This window comes from Dendrobates tinctorius, unplaced genomic scaffold (assembly GCF_039654945.1).
Source record: "Dendrobates tinctorius isolate UK_male_01 unplaced genomic scaffold, ASM3965494v1 ptg000113l, whole genome shotgun sequence".
NCBI classification, from domain to species: Eukaryota; Metazoa; Chordata; class Amphibia; order Anura; family Dendrobatidae; genus Dendrobates; species Dendrobates tinctorius.
Window position 1 is genome coordinate 660,590 of NW_027361781.1, and position 26,833 is coordinate 687,422.

At 42.3% G+C, this 26,833-nt stretch overlaps 1 protein-coding gene across 2 annotated transcripts in view; it reads right to left on the bottom strand.

Moving 5' to 3' along the window:
* Positions 1 to 26,833, bottom strand: part of MYO5B (myosin VB) — a 267,195-nt gene that overhangs the window by 76,421 nt on the left and 163,941 nt on the right. For both annotated transcript variants that reach the window (XM_073589752.1, XM_073589753.1), the window contains exons 7-11: positions 21,302 to 21,383; positions 16,031 to 16,138; positions 10,525 to 10,634; positions 2,953 to 3,218; positions 1,062 to 1,143 (exon numbers count right to left, since the gene is read on the bottom strand). In XM_073589752.1, the coding sequence (XP_073445853.1) occupies positions 1,062 to 1,143; positions 2,953 to 3,218; positions 10,525 to 10,634; positions 16,031 to 16,138; positions 21,302 to 21,383 (648 nt within the window). The remainder of the gene's footprint in view (positions 1 to 1,061; positions 1,144 to 2,952; positions 3,219 to 10,524; positions 10,635 to 16,030; positions 16,139 to 21,301; positions 21,384 to 26,833) is intronic.

A 26,833-nucleotide genomic window follows, 5' to 3' on the forward strand; every position in this document is an offset into this window, starting at 1 on the left:
GGACATATCTAATGTAAATTCTAAAAAAAAAAAAAAAGTCATCTGCATAATGTTGTCCCTCTGTTATTCCTCCTGGAAAAGTATGATTACGTTTTAAACTAGGTTTTTCCACTACCCTTCCCCATCAGCGGCATCTCTATAGCGTCTAACTTACCGTAATCAGTTCTGATAAGAGAGTGTATGGACACTAAACATTGACAGGGGGTATGGTAAAGAGGAATAACAGAGGAATGCCACACTGTCCTATAACTGTTGTATTTAACAGGGTTATCCTTTGGGGGCCAATAAGACAAGCCGTAAATATATGATGGGGTGAGAGATAGATTAAAATAAATAAATAAATAAGCAACCTTGTGACAGCCTTGGTAAATTCCAAATATCTCTTAAAACTTTTTAAAGCAGATGTTTGTGCTCCGGAGCAGCACTCCCCATTCGAAATGCACCAACTTTAGTAATAGAACAAAGGTTAAAAGGGAATCTGTTAGAAGTTTTATTTCGCCATTTAATCTGGGAGCAGCATAATATAGGTCAAGAAAGCCTGAATCCAGTGATGTGTCACTTATTAGGCTGGGTTTTAATACAATCAGTAATACATCAGCAGGAGATTATTAGTGTTGGACTAGGTGTCATGTGCTAACCAGTCCAGCTAGTTGGTGTAATCCCGCCCCCAACAATGATTGGCTAACAATGCACAGTGTACACAGGAAGCTGCCAATCAGGGGTGTGGGAGGGGTTATATACAGCTCAGCAAACTGAGCTCTGCTACATGGACAGCAGAGAAAACAGGATTCTATCATAACTGCTCCAAGCAGCCCAGTAAGTGACACATCACTGGAATTAGGCTTAAGTCCTGAAGTTACCCAGAGTCATACACCATTCCTCCCACGTATCTCTATATGTTCTACGCCTAAAAAGGCAGCAACATTTAAAAAAAAAAAAAAAAAAAGGATTTTGATAGCGCCCCCTGTAGACAGAGCTGAGCCAAGAACTTAAGCCAGCCTTTAGAAATATTCTTTACGAGTAATTGTTTCGCCCAGGGGTGGCATCATGGGTCAACGTACTGAGTTAAACTGCTGCTGCAGCTTCTCGTTGGCGTAATTGATGCAGAACTGTTCAAAGCTGTTAATTTCAAAAGTTTCGAACCTGGAAATAAAGAAAAAAAAAATAAAAATTAAATCCAAGTCGTATAATTGGGTATGCCTGCCCCCATAGCTTAAAGGAGTATTCTCAAATTTTAATGTTATTTCTTATCTATGGGACAGAGGATAACTTGATAATCACCACCGTTCCTGAGAAGGAGGGATCTACAGAGCGGAGGTGTAGCGTGCACACTGCCTCTCCATTCACTCTAACAGGAGAGCCGAAGATCAGGCGGTCAGGGTGCCGCGCTCAGCAATCTCCGGTGCTCCCGTGAGTGGAGCGGTAGTGCGCCCGATCGACCTCCAATCCGGTCACACAAGTCTCTACAGAGGCCTGGATCTTGAGCTACAGCAGTCAGACCCCCAGCGATTGGTAACTTATAGGATCGGGGATAACTTTTATACTTAAGAATGCCCCTTTGAACCTTTCCTGGCGCGGTTCAAAGAAGAAAAATTTATTTTTGCATTTTCATTTTTTCCCTCCACCTTTTCCAAGAGCCATAACTCTTTGATTTTGGCGTCCACAAAGCCATACGAGAGTTTGCTTTTTGCAGGCCGATTTGACGTTTTGATTGACAGCATTCACTTTACCATATAATGAGCTGGGAATGGAAATGGGGAGGAGACCCCTCGCGGCCAGGCAAGACCCTCTTGGGTTGACTTTCCAGCCCCATGGCTTTCTAGTTAAGCAATGAGGCAGTCTGGCATGCGCAGTATGGAACATCACGTGTAATGATCCCCCCCCCCGTGATGGAGACTTTAGAAGCTTTACATTATTTCTAGTTTTCAAAAAAACAAATTCAATCTTGTGAAATGAGCTCAGGCGATGGCCACGTTCCGCTCCAGAGATACTAATTGTCTTTTTATAAGGGAGAGGAAAGTGTCCATTCATCTGCTCGGAAACTCCATAATCTCTGAGGACAATTAGGGAGACGCAGTGCGCCCGTCAGAACCATTGCAACGTCGTTCAGAAGATTTACATTATCCGCTCATTTACAGCCCCGTGCCAAAGCAACACAGCAGCGAAACAAACCCTTAAGCTTCTCCCCTACTGCTGCCCCTCGAGACTCCATATATCAACTAATTACTGGTATCTAGGAAGTCAAAGACGCTCCAAGTTGAAGAAAAAAACGCTACGGCCTGGTGTTGCGCCCTAACCTCTCCCTCCATGCCTATGACTACAAGTAGACACAAAGGACGGCAGAGTCTCCCCGTTTGCCTGATGAGGACAAAATTACACTTTTACAACTATTTTTTATTGCCCCAATCCATGCAAAAGGAAACAAAAATTGCAACAAGAATCTAGAACGTATTCTTTGTACACAGCTCCGATAAAGAACTATGCGTCTCCATGGTAACAGACTACAAACAAACACTGTGTGTAGTCTGAGGTCAGGTGTTACTCCCTTTCATTATCAGTCCCTGGAGAGTGTAAAGTTATACATGACCCCAGAATCAGACCATGCAGGGATCTCTGTAGCCTTATAACCAAGGAATCACATAAATCTGCATGGGGGCTGTATACACTGTTTTTAAGGCAGAACTACATAGAAAGGAGGTTGCACACAGAGGGCAATAGAAAAAAAAAGAAGCTAAAATTTTGGACATACCCCAAAGGGGGCAATGGATATAATAATAGTTACAGGTCGTTGTCCCAAGATAGTAAGGTATCCTCTCTGTCCATAGAAGAGATCGCACCGCCACTGATGAACAGGACGGGCTCTATGGTGGAGTTCAAGCATGCGCACTACGGACCCATACATTGCCTTAGCGGCAAGCATCATTATTAGGGCACGGCTCTGAGCCCCCTTACCCGTATATATCCAGCACCCCGATGAAGGAGTGCTGCTTGCTGGTGGTGTGCAGAGCTTTGTTCACATGCTGCACGATCCAGTTAAACAGCTGAGCGTAGATGTGCTTGGCCAGAGCATTCCTGGCATTGACAGACTGCTGGATGGACATGTTCTTCACGTAAGTTTCCGAGGTGGTGACGAGTTTCCGGTGGCACAGCCAATGCTCCATCTGATCGTGCTCCACCCCGAGCAGAGCACAGAAGTGGTTCAGGTGCTCGTCTCCCTTCTAGTGAATAGAAAAGGATAGAAGTTGGATAATAAAGTTTTATACTTTATGAAAATAAGGCTGCAAGTGCATAGGGGGCGGTCCAATGACTGACTAGTGCACGGATTTTCCAAATTATCTGCCGCCCCCACGGGCTTGATTTTCTTCTCTGTTATTAATATAGAAATCACGCGCATGCGTCGTCCATTCCAGGCGCATGCGCGCTGCCCTTTCATTTTTGGATAAAGGCATTGCTGCTATATTACCCATACTCAGCTATAACTGAGACGTCATAAGATTTTCAAGGTCTCGGCCGGCTGTCAGTGAATGAGAACCTACATTATTTACCCGTCGTAGTTGGGTAATGATTACGCCGAGGCGGTGCTCAAAACCGGATAGCTGCACTGTAGGGCTATGTGCACACGGTAATTATTTGGTGCAGAAATTTTTGCATCTCTTGGCAGGAAAAACGCTGCATAAAATAGGAGCTTTTTTTGGCCGTGTTTTTGCTGCATTTTTTATGCAGATTTTTTGCCCGTTCATTAGTATTGGTGAAATCTGCAGAAAGAAAAACACTGAAAGAATTAACAAGCTACAGATTAAAATCTGCAAGGAAAAGATAAGCAACGTGTGCGGAGACTTCAGAATTCTCCTTTTGATGGTATTCGGATCCCTTCAGGTTTGGTGACAAATCTGGGCAGAAAAAAACGCAACAAATCTGCATTGTGTGCACAAGCCCTAATGAGTCCTGTGAAGAGAATATACCCAGGAAAGGTCTTCGTCACCATAAAATAAAAAGTGGAAATTGCTATTCATTGACAGCAGGCAGAGATCTTGAAAACTACATGATGAAAACCGGTCTTATTAGTCCCATCATGAGTGACCGCAAAGTGATAGAGACAGCTCTGATAACTGTAAGGCAAAAGGCCACGCATCCGTGTGAACGTGAGGAATTTTCATCATGTAGTTTGAAAGATATCTTCTTGTTGTCAGTGAATGGGAACCCATGCTGCTTATTTCCAATGGATGAAGATCGGTCCTGAAAATGGGTTAAAGTAACAGCACAATCAGAAATATTTGCAACATGTTTCAGACCTACATGGTCCTAAAGGTCTATGTAGATCTGAAACATATTGCCTGAGAGCGCAGTGTAGCTCGGGACAGGTATGAAATCTTTATTTTGTAATGAGCCATGGATAGGTATATGGGTCGCCCTCCCAGGGCTGTGGGGTACTCGGTACCGGGCCGGTGTCAGCGGGATGTGTCACAGCAGCGGTGACCCGGTCCGTGGCCCTGGCCGCCCAAGTAATGGTGGTTTGTAGTTAATGGAATGGAATAGTTTGTGACGCCACCTGTGGTGTTTGGCAAGCAAGATGTTAAGCCGACGCTGCGTGCAGATCCTCTGGGGCTGATGGTGTGTTGCAGCATAGATGGTGTAGCTCCCCACAGGTGAAGCTGTAACCCCAGGGCAGTGTAGGTGCAATGGATGAGGAGAGGCGCAGGCGGGGTGAGGAATGTTGGTACCCAGATGTAGCGGTGCTGACGGTGTTAGCGCACAAATGAATGGAGGACACCAGGGCTTGCAGTTCCAAAGCTTTACTCACAGTTCGTGGTACACACAGGTTCCTGCCTCCATGCCGTGTCCTCCAGGGCCGAGACTCAATCAACCTCCCGGGCAAGTCAGGATTCTCCTCTCCAACACTCCGCCAACATGTACCTTTCCTGAACGACTCCTCTATTGCGCCTTTTAGTGTGAAGAGCTCCAGTACCGTGGTACTCTGAAGTTCCTCCTGTCAGATGTTCCTATCAACTCTACTTGTATGACAGACAGCTGTAGCCTCTCTCGGGGACTCACTTCTTCGGAGTCCTGGCTCTCTATTCAGTTGCTGTTGTGCCCCAAGTCTTAGATGGGAGTAGTGCATTTACAGCCAACTACTCCACCGGTGTCTGCTGCAGAACCATAAGTGTCCATACAGCCTCGGGGACCGGGCCCCGGCCTTGCGCTGAGAACCTATAGGCAGGGTTCCTCTTCCAACCCACGTCTCCTCTCTGTTCTCTCTACTCCTCTTTCCTATGGAAGCTTAGGTTGCAGTTCTACGTCTTTCTCCTTCTGTTCCTTTCCCGTGCCAGCTAGCTCAGATCACTGAGGCAGCTGCAGCACTCCTTCTTCTCTCCCTCTTCAAGGGATCTCCTTCCTCTCGGACCCGTCCTCAGACTCTCCTGACTGACTGTCCAGACTGACCTCCCGTCAGACTCCCCTCCAGACTGATCTGTAATTCTAAACCTTCCAAACCTTTTATATGGATCTCCACTCCACCCACCTCCCAGCACATCCAGTGTTCCATGCAGGGAACCACCAAGGCACTCCTAATGTCTAGGAGGAGAAAGACACCTCACTGTGGATGTGCAGAACTACCCTGTCATGTGGGATGCAAGTGTTGGAGTGTGGAAAGGAGTTCCCAACTTACCCAGTTGGTGGGGCACTACACCTTAGGAGAAGGTGCAGTACCTCTGTGGCGACTGAGCCTCAGGGGCGCCACATATACGTGACCAAGTTAGAGTTCCTATTTATTGACAGTAATCAGAGATCTTAATCATGAGATGAACACGCAAATGTGTATCAACCTTTGTCTTGGAACAAGCTGTGCACTTGTGCGATCATCACTGCAATCACGACAGATTTTTATCATGTGGATTCCATGACCTCTGCTTACAGTCAGTGAATAGAAACACCGATCGATTTCAGAGCATGAAAACCTGTTCTGCTCTTACAGAAGCATGGCTCGTTGCCAGACAGAGCTCCGATAACTACCGAAATGGATCACGATTGACAGTCATCCCCTGGAAGTGAATACTGCAGTGTTCCCATTCACTGACAACAAGCAAAGATTTAGACAACTGTGAATTGTTGTAGAACCTATTATTTTTTACAATGAAACGAGGCATACTTGTAGAAATCAGAATGCCGCATGCGAGTGGCAACATTCCAAAGGATATCCAGCACTCGCATCACCTTAAAAGAGCTGCTTTATTGATCCAGTAGTGGAAAAGGCAAAAAAATGGCTGAAAACAACAACACAAAAATTAAAAAAGCAGAAAAGAAATATTTGCAGCGCTCCCAGGCAACAGGTTTCAGACCTACATGGTCCTAAAGGTCAATGTAGGTCTGATACAAGTTGCCTGAGAGCACAGCGGACATTTCTTTTCTGGCTTTTTCATTTTTGTGCTCTTGCGTTCCACCATTTTTTGTGTCTTTTATACTTTTGGATCAATAAAGCAATTCTGTGAAAGCTGGATATCATTTGGACTGTTGCCATTACTGGAGTAGTATGCCTGCACCCGGTCAGGTGAGACGATTGCTCCTTTTTCATACTGCCAGGGAGTACGGTCATGGCTGCCGGGCAATATTTGGGCTATGGACCAGTATGGGAGGCAGCACCACACTAGGTGTCAGCACAGAATTTCCTATCAAAGTGACCGAAGGGGGCAGAAGTCATCAGAACGGCGGCAATTTATCTACCAACCAAAACAGGTCAATCCGGTGACGCCTTCTGCCTGCAAGATGAATGGTCTATTGAGTGGCGAGCCATTAATGAATTAATCTGCGGGTCTGCATCAATGCTCGCAATGTATCATAGACTGGCGGGATTATAACGCGGGCAAATGGGGCAACAATCACTATCTACACCCCCGACCAAGAGGGCTGGGAACCCCACAGGTCTGCGCCATCTCATACCCCTCTCCAGTGAAGCACTTTTAGGTTGCTATGTAATGATTTTAGCACAGCATGGCGCTATTACCTAGCTGTATATATGGCACAGATATTGCCAGCTGCTGTATAGCGCTGTCATTTATGGGCAGCGCTCTTTACGGACACTGGCATAACCAGTGTTTGTTGGGCTCTCCATACATGTGACACCTGCGGCGCCGAACAGATGATCATCAGGAGCGCTCCAGGTATCCGGGTTCCCGATGCCGTTATTCAGTAAGCGCTATAGCTACGGTTTTCGGATAAGCTCTTATCCAAAGCCATTTGCTCACCCCTATCAGGTACTATTAAAAGAGACATTTAATGGGGTTGTTATTTTTTAGGACACCATTACTTGGCCACACGAGGACACTGTCATTAGTGATAAATATACGGCACTGTTAATTTGATAGCATAGGATATTTTTTTCTTGTGCATGGTATGGTGCCATTATTTAAACTGTATGACACCGGTATTAAGGAGCATTGACATTCGGATATCGCACAGCACTATTACTGGGCACTGTATGGAACAGCTATTGTGGAGCAGTACACAGCAGTGTGATTTGGACATTGTACGGCACTATTAATTACACTGTTTGGCACACTTATTATGATGGAGCAGTGGACTGCGTTATCATTTAGTTTTTGTACATTGGGCACCATATAATACTATTTTGTTTTACAATTTATGACACATTTTCACAGAGTGGCACAGCTATTGTGGCAGCAGCACACAGCGGTGTGATTTGGACATTGTACGGCACTATTACTGAGCACTATACAGCACTAGTATTTATAAATGTATTATGGAGCAGTAAACAGCATTGTTATTTGGAAATGGCACAGCAATATTATTGGGCACTGTATGGCACCACTATACCCACTGCATGGCACAGATATTATGGAACAACATACAGAAATGTTATTTGGACATTGTATGGCACTATTTTTTTTTTTTAAACCATAAATTTGTATTTATAAATTGTGTCAAAAATCACATCACATTGACAATAAAATTCTTAATAAATAACACAATAATGTGGGTGGTGGGGAAGGGAAGGAGAAAGGGGAAGGTGGTGACATTGCATGAACAACCCAATCACATTTTCCAAATGCGGATCTACATATTTACTTAACTACAGTATTTAAACGAAAGGATAGCCATTTGTTCCATTTTTATGAAATTGAAATAAATTGTTATTGGCTGCAGCAATTATTTTTTCTGATAAACAATTCTCGTTAATCAGTGAGACTATTTCGGATAATGAAGGGTTTGAGGAATTTTTCCAGTAGCTAGCAATTTTAATCCTTGTCGCTACGATATTGTGTACAATTACAGTGCGGAACTCATAGGGAAGTGAATCCAGATCGATAGCGAGAAGTGCCTGCTGTGCGTTAAGAGAAACTGGTATACCACAAATCTGGAATATTAAATAGTCAATGGCTTCCCACAAACGTCTAAGGCCTCTTTCACACATCCGGTGTCAGGGGTCCGGCGGCGTGCGGCGAAAAGCCGGGCAGCCGGATCCAGCCTGCAGCGGTGACACCGGATGTACATGCGGCGCCTGATGCGGCTTGGAGGACATTTAAAGGAGCCGCAGCAGAGGGGGACGAGAGAGCCAGCTGGAGAGAGATCGGGAGACGAGAGAGCGGGGGACGAGAGAGCAGCCAGAGAGACAGCGGGGGACGAGAGAGCAGCCAGAGAGACAGCGGGGGACGAGAGAGCAGCCAGAGAGACAGCGGGGGACGAGAGAGCAGCCAGAGAGACAGCGGGGGACGAGAGAGCAGCCAGAGAGACAGCGGGGGACGAGAGAGCAGCCAGAGAGACAGCGGGGGACGAGAGAGCAGCCAGAGAGACAGCGGGGGGACGAGAGAGCAGCCAGAGAGACAGCGGGGGACGAGAGATCCAGCCAAAGAAATGTATGGAGCGTATGGAGAGAGAGAGAGACAGAGGGAGAGAGAGAAGGGGAGGGGGAATGAGAGAGATGCGCGCCGGGCACTTGTGGGGTTAAAACTCACAGTGCCCGGGCATGCGCTGTTGAAAAAGCCGGTTCGGCACTGCAAAAAAACGTTGCAGCCAACGTTTTTTGCAGACGCCGGACGGCGCGTGTTTGCCGTATCCGGCAAAACACGGAGGCGCCGCATGTCCATCCGGCACGATGCAGCGATCATTACATTCTATGTGAAAAAACCGGATCCAATTCCGGTTTTCACAATTTTCGCCGCATCGTGCCGGATTTAAAAAAACAGATGTGTGAAAGTAGCCTTATATTGCTGCAGAATCACTACCGGCAGCAATGCAAATAATCAATTCATTTACTAAAATATCATATTATAAGCTGAACTTCTCCAAATGCCAGATGCTGAATCTAACTCCATCCGTAAAATATTCAAAAGATTTTGAGAATAAGTACTCTTTTAAATGGGGGAGCGATAATATTGAGTATCTGGGTATTCGACTTACATTATCAGCAGATAAAATGTTAGCATTGAACTATGAGGCTCCGAGGAAGAAAATTCAACATGACATGTTACGTATGAAGAAACAAGATTTGTCTTGGTTGGGCAGGATAGCGTCAGTTAAAATGTTCATTCTCCCACAGATATTGTATTTATTCCGCAATCTCCCCGTTATATTCCCAAGGAAAATTTTAAAAGAGATCCAAGCAATGATCTTAAAATATATTTGGCAAGAGAAAAAAAATCCAGGGTCCAAGCGGACACGCTTTATATTCCTATGAGTAAGGGAGGCTTGGGATGCCCCTCGGCGGTCCGTTATTACAGAGACGCGGTATTCGAACAATTACGATTTGTGTGGAATAACGAGGATGACCGTCACTGGATAACAATTGCAAAATATTTAATGGGAACCTCTAACGTATCAGCTTTTTACCATGCACATCACAATACAGTTCCCAATAGAAATCTACACACGTCCCCAACAGTTGATGCGGCTCTGGAACTTTGGAAGGCACTTTTTTTTTTTTTTTTACACTGTATGGCACAGTCATTACGGAGTAAAACACAGCACTGTTATTTATACATTGTTCGGCATTATTATTGAGCACAGTACATCACTAGTATTTACATCGATTGACAATGTTATTATGGAGCAATATATAGCCCTGTTATATACACATTGTACAGCACTATTATTGTGCATTGCATAACACCATTTATACTATAGATCACAGTTTTTATAGAACATTGCACACAATTGTTATTGGCACCGTATGGCCCTGGTATTATGGAGCACTACACAGCACTTTTATTGGGTACTGTAGGGCACTTTTTTGAGCATGATATGGCACTATAATTTATACACTATTGCACTCTTACTTTTAGTTATTAACACTAAAACACAACTGTTATTTGCACATTTTACAGCAATGATAGGATTTTGATTTCCTGAATTACTCTTTTCCATCACAACGTCTTTTGGGCTTTCACAGATCAGTCGGTGGCGGACATAAAATAAAGGGCTATGTGGGTCCCTCTGAATCCCTTTCATTACATTAGTACCTACAGCCGTGACATATAGGCAATAATTTCCTGATCAGAACGATGCGCTCCTTACCGGCAAGCTGCTGGATTCCCCGTCCCGCTCCGAGATGATCTCGACGTTCCCCAAGTGCAGAATGGCAGCTATGATCTTAAAAATACTCATCTGGTGCGACTCCTTCACTCCTGGTAAGGCACAAATACAGAAAATGCATATAAAACGAGAAAAGATCAGACAGGTGCTAGAGACAGTAGTCAGATCCTCACCCATCTGGTTACAACAGCTGCATTTTATGCTATACCTAGGTGCTTAATATACCGCCATACAGACCCAAACTTGTCCATCTGTGCCTCAACATGAACACACGTCGTGCGTGACATCAGTATGGAATGGCAGCCTGTGCCTCCCCTTTGTAGAGCTTGTCAGTGCGCAAAGTGCGTGGTCTGCTCAAAGAGGTGGTCCTGTAGAGAGGTTTCACGGTATAGACCTATAGATCATATTTTCCAATACTCGCAGTAAGTTTCGGAGGCTCCTGAAATGAAGCTACCGAAAAAGTTGGAAAATTGGAGCCGGGAGTGCAGAAAGGGGATTGTTCATGCATTTAAAAATTTGGAGGTGCGCTCTCTTTTCACACACACACACATATGTATATATATATATATATATATATATATATATATATATATATATATATATATATATACACACATACACATACATACATACATACACACACACACAAAGTCATGGCTGAAATTGTTACAGAAAATGAAATATTTTCACCCAGAATATTATTGCAATTACAAAATGTTTTGTTATACATGTTTATTTACTTTGTGTGTATTGGAACAGTACACAAAAAAAACAAAATTGGACATTATTTAACACAAAACCCCAAAGATGAGCCAAAGTTGTCGGCACCTTTCCAAAATTGTGGGTGAACAACTTTGTTTCAAGCACGTGATGCTCGTTGAAACTCACCTGTGGCAAGTAACAGGTGTAGGCAATATGAAAATCACACCTGAAGCCAGATAAAAAGGGGAGAAGTTAACTCAATCTTTGCCTTGTGTGTCTATGTGTGCCGCACTAAGCATGGAGAACAGAAAGAGGAGAAGAGAACTGTCTGAGGACTTGAAAAACAAAATTGTTGAAAAATATCAACAATCTCAAGGTTTCAAGTCCGTCTCCTGAGATCTTGATGTTCTTTTGTCCATGGTTCATAACATAATCAAGAAGTTTATAACCCATGGCACTGTAGCTAATCTCCCTGGACGTGGACAGCAGAGAAAACTGATGAAAGTTTGTAACACAGGATAGTCCGGATGGTGGATAAGCAGCTCCAATCAAGTTCTAAAGAAATTCAAGCTGTCCTACAGATTCAGGGGGCATCAGTGTCACTGTGAACTATCCGTCTACATGTGAATGAAATGAAACGCTATGGCTGGAGACTCAGGAGGACCCCACTGCTGACACAGAGACATAAAAAAGATAAACTGCAGTTTGCCAAAATGTACGTAAGCCAAAATCCTTCTGGGAAAGCGTCTTATGCACAGATAAGTCCAAGATAGAGCTTAATGGTCTTCCAGGTTTCATGCACCTTGTAGAGCCAATATGGCAGCACACATTGGGTGGCCCAGTGGCGCCGTGTGCTGCTGCATGATCAGGGGTCTAGCACATAGGAGCTGTACAAATGAATCCAGCAGGGAAAACCTCAATATGATATGTGAGGTTTAAAGAGGCATGTAAAGTGGAGCTGTAACACCGCCATGTGCACGAGTTATAAAACTGACTGTGGCATCCTACCGCCATCAGTTCCCTGTATCACGTATCGTCTGCTCCTTCCAGATCTCCTGGACACTTCTCATTACTGCATTATTCCCATGGAGGAGCAGAACGAGTCTGAAGAACGTGAATCTTCTGGCCTGCGGACCAACATTTCAGGATGTCTCCTGATCAGGACACTGCAGCACCACCGCACTGGGTCAGCTGCCTCCAGCGATTCAACACCAAAAATTCATTTTTTGCATCTGTGGCCCATCTGTTGAGTTCTCTACATGCCCCATAAAAGCCTTTTGGCGTCTTGGTAAGGGGTCTATCCTATCGGTGCAGCTCTGGGTGTGACTAGAGAAGAATAGGATGTCGTTCATGATCATTGATGTACAGCCTGGACTAGCTGATGTTTTTGGCATCGGTTGACATCTGATGTGCGACTCATCGCTTCTCATGTAGAAGTGCAGAAGCTGAATCTTTCTATCGCCCCCTTCCCTTTCTGCACCATCGAGAAAGGGCCATCAAATGCCACCCAGAAGGCAACATGGATCCGGGCCACATATGTACGGCTTTTGACATTTACTACAAAGGAAGTCAGCATCGTCCTCTAGCCCTCGCTCCATCGTAAAGGTGCTTCAAATACCCATCCTCAGGATGGATTGGGGACCTCAATCGTCGTCCCCCCACCCCTGACTGCTGATGAATATAGGAATAAGAGCACAAACATCCACTGAAGAAAAGAGAATATTGAAAAACTGATTACAACACGAGTTTCCTTCCCTACAATGGGGTCTTCCATCAATCTGATAGTTTCCAATCAGAGATAAATGCACGACAAACGCTTTACTTAACTCCATCTAATGAGAAGCCTTCATTATCGGGGTTATAAATTTACTTAAGAACAAGAAAGATTTAGTTCTTGAAAGAAAAAACAACTAAAGTAATGAATTGCAGCCCTCCAAAGCGAATGGGTAAGAAATCCGCGGCACATGGAGCTCCTCCGCCTCCACTTACTACTTGACATGCTAATATTGGAAATGTTCTGTATATTATAGGGATATTCTGGTGATTATAGACAAGCTGCTATACACAGGGTCGATAGTTTGGCTGTAGATGGAGTCGAGCCGCTGACTGCCTGCACCAAGTCAATGGCTCAATCAGGTTCTGTGCACAAAGGGTAGTGGAAGAGGTTGCTGTTCACAAGTTCAGTCTTTTGAGCGTTTCCCCCCACTTCTGGTTTTGTAAAGTGGCAGGTGGGAAAAAGGAAAAAGTGCTTGTCAATTTTGGAAGCAGCTCCTGATGGAAACTCTCCAAATTAAGCGCTCTCCAATCTAAAGGCTGCAGAAAAAATCCTTCAGGAAAAAAAAAGCCTTTCCTAAAAAGCTTTAAATCCTTGTAAGGCTATGTACACACAATATCCTTTAGGCACCGGTGTATCCTTTGTTTTTCTTAAGCAGAAAATGCTGGAAGTGTCCTTCTTAAATATTTTTTTGGGTGTTCCTTGTGCCAATTTTTGCTTATAGCAGTTTAAAAAATATATATATATCTTACTTATTTTTTACCTTGGGAAAAAGCCTGAACATATATGTATAGCAAGTAATTTTGACCTTGCACTTGCAGTGTATATGATTGCTCTGTTTAGCATTTTTTTAAACTGCTTTTTCAGGTGGGTTTCAAATTGGATCTGCCTGAAAAAAAGACCTAGTGTGCACATACCCCATAACTGCTTCAGCAAACAAATTACTCCTCTAAAGGCTAGATAAAGACGACTGTATATTCTGTCATCCGAGAGAATGAGGTCGATTATGCAAATCACAGCGTGATCGGATTCTCTTGAATGAGGAGATGGAGAAAAAAAAATTCTCCATTGTGTCACACTTTTGAAATCAGACTGCATTCAGAGGTCATCAGAGTGCAGTCCGATTGTTTCTACAGATGAAGTGATTAAACAGAGTCAGCATGGGTTTGTAACCAATAAGTCATGTCAGACTATTTTAATTTCCTTCTATGATGGAATCACTGATTGGGTGGATCAGGGAAATGCTGTAGATATAGTATATCTTGACTTCAGCAAAGCATTTGACAAAGTCTCTCACACAATCCGTATTGAAAAAATGACTAAGTATGGAATGGACAAGGCAACTGTTAGGTGGATTCATAACTGGCTTAGTGATCGGACCCAAAGAGTGGTCGTAAATGGCTGCACATCCAGTTGGAAGAATGTCTCAAGTGGGGTACCACAGGGCTCTGTCCTGGGCCCTGTATTGTTCAACATCTTTATCAATGATTTAGAGGAAGGAATTGAGGGTAAACTGATTAAATTTGCTGATGACACAAAGCTAGGAGGGATAGCTAATACTAGAGAAGAGAGAGAGAGGATTCAAAAAGATATAAATAAACTGGAGCAGTTGGCAGCAACTAACAGAATGGTTTTTAACAGGGAGAAATGCAAAGTACTACGTCTGGGAAATAAAAATGAAAAAAGCATATACATAATGGGAGGAATAGGGCTAAGTGACAGCACATGTGAAAAAGACTTGGGTATACTAATAGAACACAGACTGAATATGAGTCAACAGTGTGATGCAGCAGCAAAAAAGGCAAATGCAATTCTAGGATGTATTAACAGAAGCATACAGTCTAGATCACGTGAAGTCATTATTTCCCTCTACTCCTCTTTGGTCAGACCTCATCTGGAATACTGTGTCCAGTTTTGGGCGCCACATTTTAAAAAAGACATCAACAAACTGGAGCAAGTTCAGAAAAGAGCGACCAGAATGGTGACCGGTCTGCAAACCCTGTCTTATGAGGAAAGGTTGCAGGATTTGGGAATGTTTAATTTGCAAAAGAGAAGACTGAGAGGAGACTTAATAGCCGTCTACAAATATCTAAAGGGCTGTCACATTGTAGAAGGATCATCTTTATTCTCATTTGCACAAGGAAAGACTAGAAGCAATGGGATGAAACTGAATGGGAGGAGACACAGATTAGATATTAGAAAAAACTTTTTGACAGTTAGAGTGATCAATGAGTGGAACAGGCTGCCACGAGAAGTGGTGAGTTCTCCTTCAATGGAAGTCTTCAAACAGAGGCTGGACAGATATCTGTCTAGGATGATTTAGAGAATCCTGCATTGAGCAGGGGGTTGGACCAGATGGCCCAGGAGGTCCCTTCCAACTCTACGATTCTATGACTGACTTTCAAGGCGGAGTGAGATCCATCTATTGTATATTCCTTGGATCAAAGTCGGGCATGCAGCAATTTTTTTTCCCTAGGACTGGTTAAGTCTATCTCCAATAATCATCCGGAAGTATGAAGTAAAAATGATTTTCAATATTTTATAAATTTCAGCTATTTATATTAGTACCTATAGAGCCTGAAAAATTAAATGGATTTAATATTTGGCTACTTAATGCTAATCTTAGAAGTGAAATGTACAGTTCGTACAGGTTTTAAGTACCAGGTCCAATCAGTTCCATGGGAGCAGTGTAATACTTCTATTCGCCTACGGAGGAGCTGCAGGAAGACAGAAAACTTTCTGACAGGTTTGATCACAGATTGCAGCTGATCACTTGGGGTTAGAGCAGCAGGTTCCTCTATGATCATCTTGGGATTATGTCATCAAAAAAATGTTAATTCTTTTTAAATAGACATCGTCCACTGATCAGAGAGGATTTATCAGTATCACACCTTCAGGTCTCCCCTTATGTGCTATTATCTGAAATATTACAGCTGTGAAACATGGACATTTTCAATCCAACCCAGACTCTCAGATCCTCCCTTCCTGCAGCCTTTGAACTACAATCCTTACCCAGAAGTGTAAATGCCTGCCTGGTCTTCTCAAAGTCATCTGCGTCATCCACCCCATCAATGGCTGTGTCACCTCCCTGCGAGCTGTAAAAAAAATCCTCCGCTTGTGCTGGGAAAAAAAGGGGAGAGGAAAGAATTAAAAAAAAAAAAAACAATTACAAAATGAGCCCAGATACAGAGTGTAGTAAACCCTGATATCAGCTTTCTATTTTATATTGTGGAGCCCAACGGCACCAGCCGCAGTCACTGATCATGTGCAGGATATCAGAAGGAAACTGGAGTCATCTATTACACTACATAACGCAGAATTAATTTTTAGCTGCGCGGTATGAAAAAAAGTTGCCCAAATGTGTCAGGCCCTCAAGCAATGTGTCAAGAGTATACCTGTATAAGTATTATGGGTATACCTGAATATTTAGAATTGAGAATCCTCAGTGGTTGATACCTTTTAATGGCTAACTGAAAAGATGGTAATACATTGCAAGCTTTCGAGACTACTCAGGTCTCTTCACTAGTCTAGCCTGATGAAGAGACCTGCGTAGTCTCGAAAGCTTGCAATTTGTTACCATCTTTTCAGTTAGCCATTAAAAGGTATCAACTACTGAGGACTCTCAATCCTGAATATTCTTCTATCTACTGGCTAACACAGTACAAAGATATACATCTTTTCTGTATGTGTATACCTGTAATCTGCATATGTAAGTGTATACATAATCATACATAAGAATACATAATAATGCAAAATCTGTATATGTATGAGTAAATATATGAGTATACCTGTAATTTGCCCTATAATTAAAACTACTGTTAGTATATCACTACTATAATACTGCCCCTATGTACAGTAATATATGGTAACTACTATAATACTGCTCCTATGTACAAGAATATAACTACTATAATACTGCCCCTATGTACAGTAATATAACTACTATAATACTGCTCCTATGTACAAGAATATAACTACTATAATACTGCCCCCTATGTACAAGAACATAACTACTATAATACTACCACTATGTACAGTAATATAACTACTATAATACTGCTCCTATGTACAAGAATATAACTACTATAATACTGCCCCCTATGTACAAGAACATAACTACTATAATACTACCACTATGTACAGTAATATAACTACTATAATACTGCTCCTATGTACAAGAATATAACTACTATAATACTATCCCCTATGTACAAGACTATAACTACTATAATACTGCCTCCTATATACAAGAATATAACTGCTATCATACTGCTCCCTATGTACAAGAATATAACTACTATAATCCTGCTTCTATGTACAAGAATATAACTACTATAATACTGCCCCCTATGTACAAGAATATAATGACTATAATACTGCTCCCTATGTACAAGAATATAACTACTATAATACTGCTCCTATGTACAAGAATATAACTACAATAATACTATCCCCTATGTACAAGACTATAACTACTATAATACTGCTCCTATATACAAGAATATAACTACTATAATACTGCCTCCTATATACAAGAATATAACTATTATAATACTGCTCCTATGTACAAGAATATAACTACTATAATACTGCTCCTATGTACAAGAATATAACTACTATAATACTGCCCCTATGTACAAGAATATAACTACTATAATACTGCTCCTATGTACAAGAATATAACTACTATAATACTGCTCCTATGTACAAGAATATAACTACTATAATACTGCTCCTATGTACAAGAATATAACTACTATAATACTATCCCCTATGTACAAGACTATAACTACTATAATACTGCCCCTATGTACAAGAATATAACTACTATAATACTGCCCCCTATGTACAAGAATATAACTACTATAATACTCCTCCTATATACAAGAATATAACTATTATAATACTGCTCCTATGTACAAGAATATAACTACTATAATACTGCTCCTATGTACAAGAATATAACTACTATAATACTGCCCCTATGTACAAGAAAATAACTACTATAATACTGCTCCTATATACAAGAATATAACTATTATAATACTGCTCCTATGTACAAGAATATAACTACTATAATACTGCCCCCTATGTACAAGAATATAACTACTATAATACTGCCCCTATGTACAAGAATATAACTACTATAATACTGCTCCTATGTACAAGAATATAACTACTATAATACTGCCCCTATGTACAAGAATATAACTACTATAATACTGCTCCTATGTACAAGAATATAACTACTATAATACTGCCCCTATGTACAAGAATATAACTACTATAATACTGCCCCTATGTACAAGAATATAACTACTATAATACTGCTCCTATGTACAAGAATATAACTACTATAATACTGCCCCCTATGTACAAGAATATAACTACTATAATACTACGTAAAATATCATTATTAATATATTAAAAATAATGCTAAATTTTAAAATTATTAATAAAATTATTTTTTTTTGCCACGACAAGTGATTGCTGGGAGGACAGTGCTCTGTCTGCGGAGGCTGCGGATTTCTGTCTGAACTGTGGAGACTGATGACTTTTTAGTTTAATTTCACTCTCTCTCTGAAGTTTCTCTCTGTCTTCAGAGTCACCTGAGACGAGGTGTAATTGACTTGACTAGAGAAGAATAATTGTGTATCTTTCATTCTGTCTCTTATCTTTATGCGATTATGGAGTTTATCTGCGATTACACAAATTAGTGCAGAGAGCAGGTGAGAAATGAAGACAGGAAAAAGCTGAAGCCTGAAGATATAATTTAGGGTTACAAGTGATAATGAAAGAGGAGGGAGGTAACAATTCGGAAAGAACAAAAAGTTTCATGGTAACCAATGTTGGAGAGAGAGTCCTCGTAGTGGTCACGTATGGAACCTAAGACAGAAGATCAACCAACCCGTAAAGGGATGGAAAATGGTGACCGGAAAGCTTTTCTATCCATGTAAATGGACCACGGAATAAATCTACAGCCACAAATGACTCACGCATCATAGACGCTCCATGGGGATAGTCTCACTGGTCATATTTGAATCCAGGACCCCAGTGGTGCAAGCCGTGGTCAGATAGTCCAGGCCGGCTGCTGCAGTTCCCTCCAGGGCAGCCACACAGCTTTCTTTGATATTTCCATGGCCAATGTGGCTAGTGATACTGTGAAGATAGCCACATTTCACCAATATTCTGAGCAGAAGGGAAGAGTGTTGGGAGAAATACAGACTTCTATTTATCCTGAGGCTATGCCATAAATAAATAAGGAAATATCCTTTGAAAAGCTAGCCCGCCTAGCTTAAGAGCAGCCTTCCTTTCTACTAACTTCCTATTTCACCTGCATAAGCGCTGAAATGGCGAAACGGAGGGAGAACTAATATGAATGCCTCCTGGGACACCTTACACGGCTTGTGTCACCTTATTTCTTCAGGAGCGTATCTTTCCAATGCCTCTCGGCATTCTGCTTGACGGATGTTGTCGTGCTTCTTAAGAATGACAATTTAGACTAGCGGCTGGGCAGACCACTGGTCCAAACTGAGAGCTTTCCCATGCTGCAAGCACAGGCAGCTTTGGAGAAACCACAGACTGGATCCACCTTCAAAGAAGAGCAAGCAGGCTCTAAAAGGCAGAGAGCTTGTAAAGTGCTGCTCCTTGCCTAGGAAACCGGCCGCCCCTGAGACTGCAGAAGCGGCCAGTAAACTAGGCAACATGCGGTAAATTCTAGAATTAAAAATCCCCTTATTGACGAGTACGGGAAAAATTTTAATAAATGGTAAATTGAAACATTGCTTCTTCTTTTTTTATAAGCCCTTTGCAAAGTTACCCAAGATGAAACAATGCCTGTAAAAATAGGATGATAAAACACTAAAAAGCAAAACAGCTCAACACTTTCCTTTTGGAATTATTTGGTTCTGTAGCTTATATTGGAGAACTGAACTAAGCTGCAATACCAAAAACAACCAGTGCACAGTGTGGCGCTATTACGCTCCAAATACTTAAACATTGGCATATTTTATGCCAGTCGTAATGAAAAGTGGACTGGAGTAAGATTTGCCGAACTCAATCTTGATCCATGTAAAGTTTTTTATATTTAGTATTTTGAAGAGCTGCCACTCCAAAATCAGCTTCAAATACTCTTTGAAAAATCTTCCTATTCATTTTAATGGAAAATCCATTTTGCTGTAATTCCAGAAGGTTTTTAGAGAGTTTTTTTTTCACATGAGGTTTTCAAAACTTCATAGGAAAAAAAATAAAGACTTAACATGTCACTTCTTTCAGGAGAATTCCTCATAGAATCAGCTCCAAACTTGACAACCATTTCAAATACCTCTCCAAAACTGTTTTTTCTGCTCCTAAAAAAACATCCATTTGCACATACCCTAAGGCTTTTTTTTTTTTCCCCGAGGAGTTTTTGGAGCAGAAAGTAAGAGGAAATTCTCAAAATCTTTGAATTTCCGCTCAGTTTCTGCTATGAGCCCCAAGAAAAAAAATACTCGGTGTGGATATAAATAAGACAGCATGGTATTAAAAAGAGAACTTCATAGTCAAAGCCTTCATCTAGAAAATAAATGTTTCAACTAATCCTATATTAGGAAACCCTAAAAGGGTTATTCCCATCTCAAAGACCCTATCCCAATATGTAGTAAGTGCAATAATAATAATGTTAGCATGTACCTTCAATTAGAAAAGTAGTACAGTTCTTCTGATTAGCTATATCTCTTTCCCCTTGAGCAGGCATTGCAGTAGCTTAGGTATCCATGGTGACGACCACTAGCAACTAGCTTATTCCCTGTATGCGTGTCCGTAACCATGGATACCAAAGGTCCTGCAATGCCTGAACATGAACAAAGAGACATAGCTAATCAGAAGAACTATACTACGTTTCTAATTGGAGGTATTTGCTAATATTATTATTATAACTACTACATATTGGGATAGGATCTTGGAGAAGGGAATGACCCTTTTAATGAAACTTTAGTTAGCGGTGCTGCACAATACATTGTCGGACCTCTCCCAATTAGATCACAGCTGGAACACAAACTGCTGAGAGGGCCGATAATTTACAAGCGGCTGCCGACCCCCCGGTGAAGCAAATACAGCGTTTTATTTGATAGACTTTATCGATAGGGTAAATTATGCGCATTCTGGTATAATTACATCAGAGCTCACATCTGTGGGCCATAATTATTCATTATGACAATCTAATGGATTTTACTGATTTTATTCTCGCACGTAACGGGCCGTTTATGAGCGTCGAAAAGCTGAGCTGTGAAAAAAATGACTTACATAGTGATAAATCGGCAAATTCGGGCAAACCCGAGGAAGCGCAGAGCTGGTAGAAGATGTGATAGTTCCTCTCGTCCTCCGCCTGGTAACGGAACATGGAAGAGTTAGCGTTAAACAGCAATTTACATCTTAACGAGCAAACGATTGGTCACTGTACCCACGATCACCACAGCCGTGTTCACACACAGCCGACACACTCAGTGACAGATCATACAATGTCACCCAACAGACTCCGCTGACTTATAATGGGACTGTTGGTTCCACTTAAAGTGAATCTGTCAGCAGAATTTCACCTCCCTTAAAACTATTTTTATGCGCATGTAGCCCTTTCAAAGACTAGTCCAGAAATGCCTTTATATGGCCGGTCTGCTCCTCAGTTTCTGAGAAATCAGCCTTTGAATTGATATGCAAAGGAGAGAAAGAGCTATTGTAGATCCAAAGCCTCTGTCACTCTAGCTCTATTCACTGCTTAGCACCATAGACTGTGCCCTCTTGCTTGACTGACTGTTCCTTTGCCGGAAATAACACAACATAGAGGATGTCAGATAGGGAGGTGGAGGCAGCGTTAGGCGGGGAATAGAGCTGGAGTGACAGAGGCTTCAAATCTACCATTGATCTTCAGCCCCATTTGCATATCAATTCAAACATTGATTTTTTGATTTTACAAAAATAGAGGGACAGACCGGCCATCATGTAAAGGTTTTGCAGAACTTGTCTCTGAAAGAGGTACATGCACCTGTAGTTTGGGGGTGATATCCTGCTGACAGATTCCCTTTAAGTTATTTTGTGCCCCATTATTTTCACCCGTGGGCCTCAGTTATCAGAGCAGTTTGTCTGCCAATGGCACCCAATCACAGGGCAGCATCTGGCCGACCCAGAATGGTCTTAAAATTTAAATTTTTATTATATATATATATATATATATATATACACACACACACACACACACACACACACACACACACACACACACACAAATGCCCACACCATAAATACAATGGAAAAAACTCAAATATATAAACACCAACGAACAAGAGTATATTCCAAAAAACATTTATTAAGCATAATATTTATAAAATCAAAAAAAAAAAAAAACTGAATGAAAAGCAGAGCACACTTGCACTAAAAGTGGAACACACTGATGAATAAATAAGTCACATAACTCTAAAATATGGCCGCTGCATATTAAGACCTAATGGCTTGATTACTAAGTAAAAAATCCATATAATTACTGGTCAAACAGACAAACGTCTGTATTAAATAAATTGCAATAAATAGTATAAAGCCATAGTTATATTCAAAAGCAGCATGTTAAACACAAATATCTAAGTACTTACAAATATGATCAGTGTTTTCCACGTCGCCCCAACGCATGTTTCGTTATCTACTTCGTCACGCCTTCTGATGAAGTAGATAACGAAACATGCGTTGGGGCGACGTGGAACACTCTGATCATATTTGTAAGTACTTAGATATTTGTGTTTAACATGCTGCTTTTGAATATAACTATGGCTATATACTATTTATTGCAATTTATTTAATACAGACGTTTGTCTGTTTGACCAGTAATTATATGGATTTTTTACTTAGTAATCAAGCCATTAGGTCTTTATATTGTCACGGTCCTGTTAGCGCCGGCGTGCAGCCACCGCTGAGCAGGGACTCACCCACACTGCAGAGGGACCCGGGGTCAGATACGGCCAGGCAGCTCAGGCAAACAGGACCTGGAGACACTGAAGTTAGCAAGGAGTACAAGGACCTACGATCAAGTGACCACAGTGGACGGGGCTTAGCGTCCGACTGCTGGAGATGACTGTAGGATTCTACTACAGTGATTCTGTAGTAGTGGCGAGGGAAACTCAGGTCAGACAACCGGAGGGTCATACACGGAGAGGGTGGCGCGGTACCAGAGGGTCAAGCGGAGAGTAGTCAGAACGTAAGCAATGAATCATACACGGAGATAGCAGCACAGTACAAGAGGGACAGGCAGAGAATAGTCAGGTCAAAGGCAATGAGTCATACACGGAGAGGGCAGTGCAGTACAGGAGGGACATGCAGAACTTGTAACAGGGGCAGAACCGGATCAAAACCAAACAAGCATAATGTATCAGTCACAAAGCACACCAGGGTCACACACTCTCGGCCAAGGGTCTAAGTATAAGCGAGAGGAATGAGCCCACAATGAGGCTATAAAAAGCCTCCCAGAATCTCAGAGTGAGGCCGTCCAGATTAACCTCTGAACTACCTAATCCCATGAACTAAGCAGATCATGACATATCTGCAGCTGCCATATTTTAGAGTTATGTGACCTATATATTCATCAGTGTGTTCCACTTTTAGTGCAAGTGTGCTCTGCTTTTCATTCAGGTTTTTTTTTTTTTGGGATTTTATAAATATTATGTTTAATAAATGTTTTTTGGAATATACTCTTGTTCGTTGGTTATATATATATATATATATACACTGTATATATATATATAATATATATATTTCTACTGATCCCTCGTTGCTCCTATGCAGTGCTGCTAGGGTCCACTGTTAATCTCCTTGCTTCCACTTCCATCAAGAAAAGTGGGATCATTAGAGAAAGGTACATTTTTTGGTCCTGGAAGGGTTGGGTAAGTGCTTTAAGGCATATCCCTCAGCAGAAAGACCGCTTTAAGGACGCAGTCAGAAGGCCATACAAATCAGAGTGAGATCGGAACACACTGCACAGACTGGCTGTAAGATCTCCTGACCAGAGCGGGACAGCTTCATGCATTTTCTAGGGAGAGCCGCCAGCCAGTCCACGCAATGTGTCCCGATCTCTCTCCAATTTATATCACTGTAATAAAAAGTAACTATGGGATTGCATCAGTATTGTAATTGAGACAAGACAAGGAAAGGTCCTCCAAAATTGGGCAATTAAAGTTAATTGTGAGGTCTCTGACTGGCCAACAAGGACCACATGGCCATAGTTATCGGGTACACAAATGGCTTTACGCAAATGTCATGGTAAAGAACACACAATTCCCTTTGTATATAAACACAGGGGACACCATAACTGGCACAGGGTGCACACACTCAGCAGCCACCCAACTAAGATTCTGTTCACACGTCTAATTACGATTCATTCATTCCAAAACATTCTGTTTGTCTGTTTGATCTTCTGAACACACTGATGAAGAAGTGATCAGTTGTATCAGTTATGCAAACAGATGCAGAGGGGACTGTTCATTATTAGGCTATGTGCACACGCTGCGGTTTTTGCTGCGGTTCCGCTGCGGCTTTGGCCGTGCGGAACCGCAGCAGTTCCGCCGGCATGGTACAGTACCATGTAACCCTATGGGTTTTCAAAACCGCAGTGCTCACGCTGCGGTTTTTTCCGCGCAGTTTTGCTGCGGTTTATAAACCACAGCATGTCAATTGTTTCTGCGGATTCCGCTGCGGTTTCACACCTTTAACATAGTAGAGGTGTGAAACCGCAGGAAAACCGCAGGTCACTTTACCTGCGGTTCCACGGGGAAAAACCCGCAGGTGATTCCGCAGTGTGTGCACATAGCCTTATGGGGTCTGTCTAGGTTTTAGGGTTTTTTTCTAGAAAATTTTTATTTTTTTCATTCTGAAAAACAGACAAGAAACGGACCTCTTTATAATTAATGGGCTCATTCCTATAATGGAATGTCTCAGCAGACATGAACAGATGTGAAGAAAGCCCGGAGCAGAATTCCATGGATATCATTGTATTACCGATAAGAAAAATGAAATTAAGTTGGTAGTTATATATAAAACCACCCAGCCGCCAACAGCTCTACCATAGAATCATAGAATCGTAGAATCGTAGAGTTGGAAGGGACCTCCTGGGCCATCTGGTCCAACCCCCTGCTCAAAGCAGGATTCGCTAAATCATCCCAGTTAGATGTCTGTCCAGCCTCTGTTTGAAGACTTCCATTGAAGGAGAACTCACCACTTCTCGTGGCAGCCTGTTCCACTCATTGATCACTCTACCAACCCTTTCCTTCCTCCCTACAGATTCTTTTTCTTGTCCTTTGTCTCATGTTGTGATTTTTCTTACAAGCTACTGATCATATTCGTCATAACCAAAATGTTAAATTCAACTTGAAAAAGTAATAAATACATTAATTTGCTGTTTTCATCTAGAAAAAGGACAGGGGTTTTTTTGACCGTCATTTTTAATGGAATTTTTTTTAAATTTAAAAACAAAACATTCTAATTTAAATTTGAAGGTAGGGGCATTAAAAGTCTTAAAGTGACCCACCAACCTAGCACTAATAAATGACTATAGGTTTCTCATGTATATTGTCACACTTTTTGGTGGCCTCCCGCTAACCCCTCCGCCAAGACAAAAGTTCCGATCCCTCTTCACCACGCCTTTCCTATACTGCGGAGGCATGGTCCAGACTTGCCAACGATCCCTTTGCCACTGAAGCAGCCATCATGGATACAGGGGGTACAGAAATTTTAATAATCCTTTCCGTTATTGGATAAGGTGTTATCTGAGCATGCTCAGGTGGTAACCGAGTGACTTTGGCATGCTCGAATAATATGTTCAAGTCCCCGCGGCTGCATGTCTCCTGGTTATTCAACAGCTGCAACACATGCAGGGATTGTCTAACAAACAGGAAATCCCTGCATGTGTTGTGGCTGTCAAATTGCGACAACACATGCAGCTGTGGGGACTCAAGCATATTTTTCGAGCACCCGAGCATGCTCAGATAACACCTTATCTGACCACGTTCGCTAATAACTAAAGACTATGTCATGGGTGGGTTATGGGTCAGGCTTATGAGCTAAGCCCACTCCAATCACGGCAGGCGCTGGCTGGGTTAGGCTACGTGCACACGCTGCGGAATGGGGTGCGGATTTGGCCACGCGGATTTTGTAAAATCTGCAGGTAAATCTGCAGGTCAAAAGACCTGCGGTTTATCTGCGGATTGCTCTGCGGTTTTGCCCTGCGGTTTTTCATCTCCACAATGGAGGAGATGGCAAACCACAGCGGAATCCGCAGAAAGAATTGACATGTCAATTCTTTCTGCGGTTTCAAAACCGCGGAAAAATCCGCACCGTCTGCACTGCGTTTTTTTATTCCCATAGGGAATAATTGTACTGTACACCGCAGCAAAAACTGCTGCGGACCCGCAGTGGCCAAATCCGCTGCGAAACCGCAGCAGAATCCGCAGCGTGTGCACACAGCCTTATACAGCCAATATCAGACACAAGTAGCAGTGACTGGAGCAAGTTCTGATTGCTGCTGTTTAACCACTTCATGATGCTGTCAACCGATGGGTTGCCATTAGAGGTGAACAGATCGATATGCGGACTCCGACCCAGCGTCCAGGTCAGTAGCACCTTACAGATAAACTGGAGGCCCGCAAATCTTTTACCCTCCTGATCCCCTGGCGTGGCATTTGATTTCCCAAGGCTGGCGCAACGGTATCTGTGTGACGTGGCACAAGCTCTCATAGTAACATAGTAACATAGTAACATAGTTATTAAGGTTGAAGGGAGACTTTAAGTCCATCTAGTTCAACC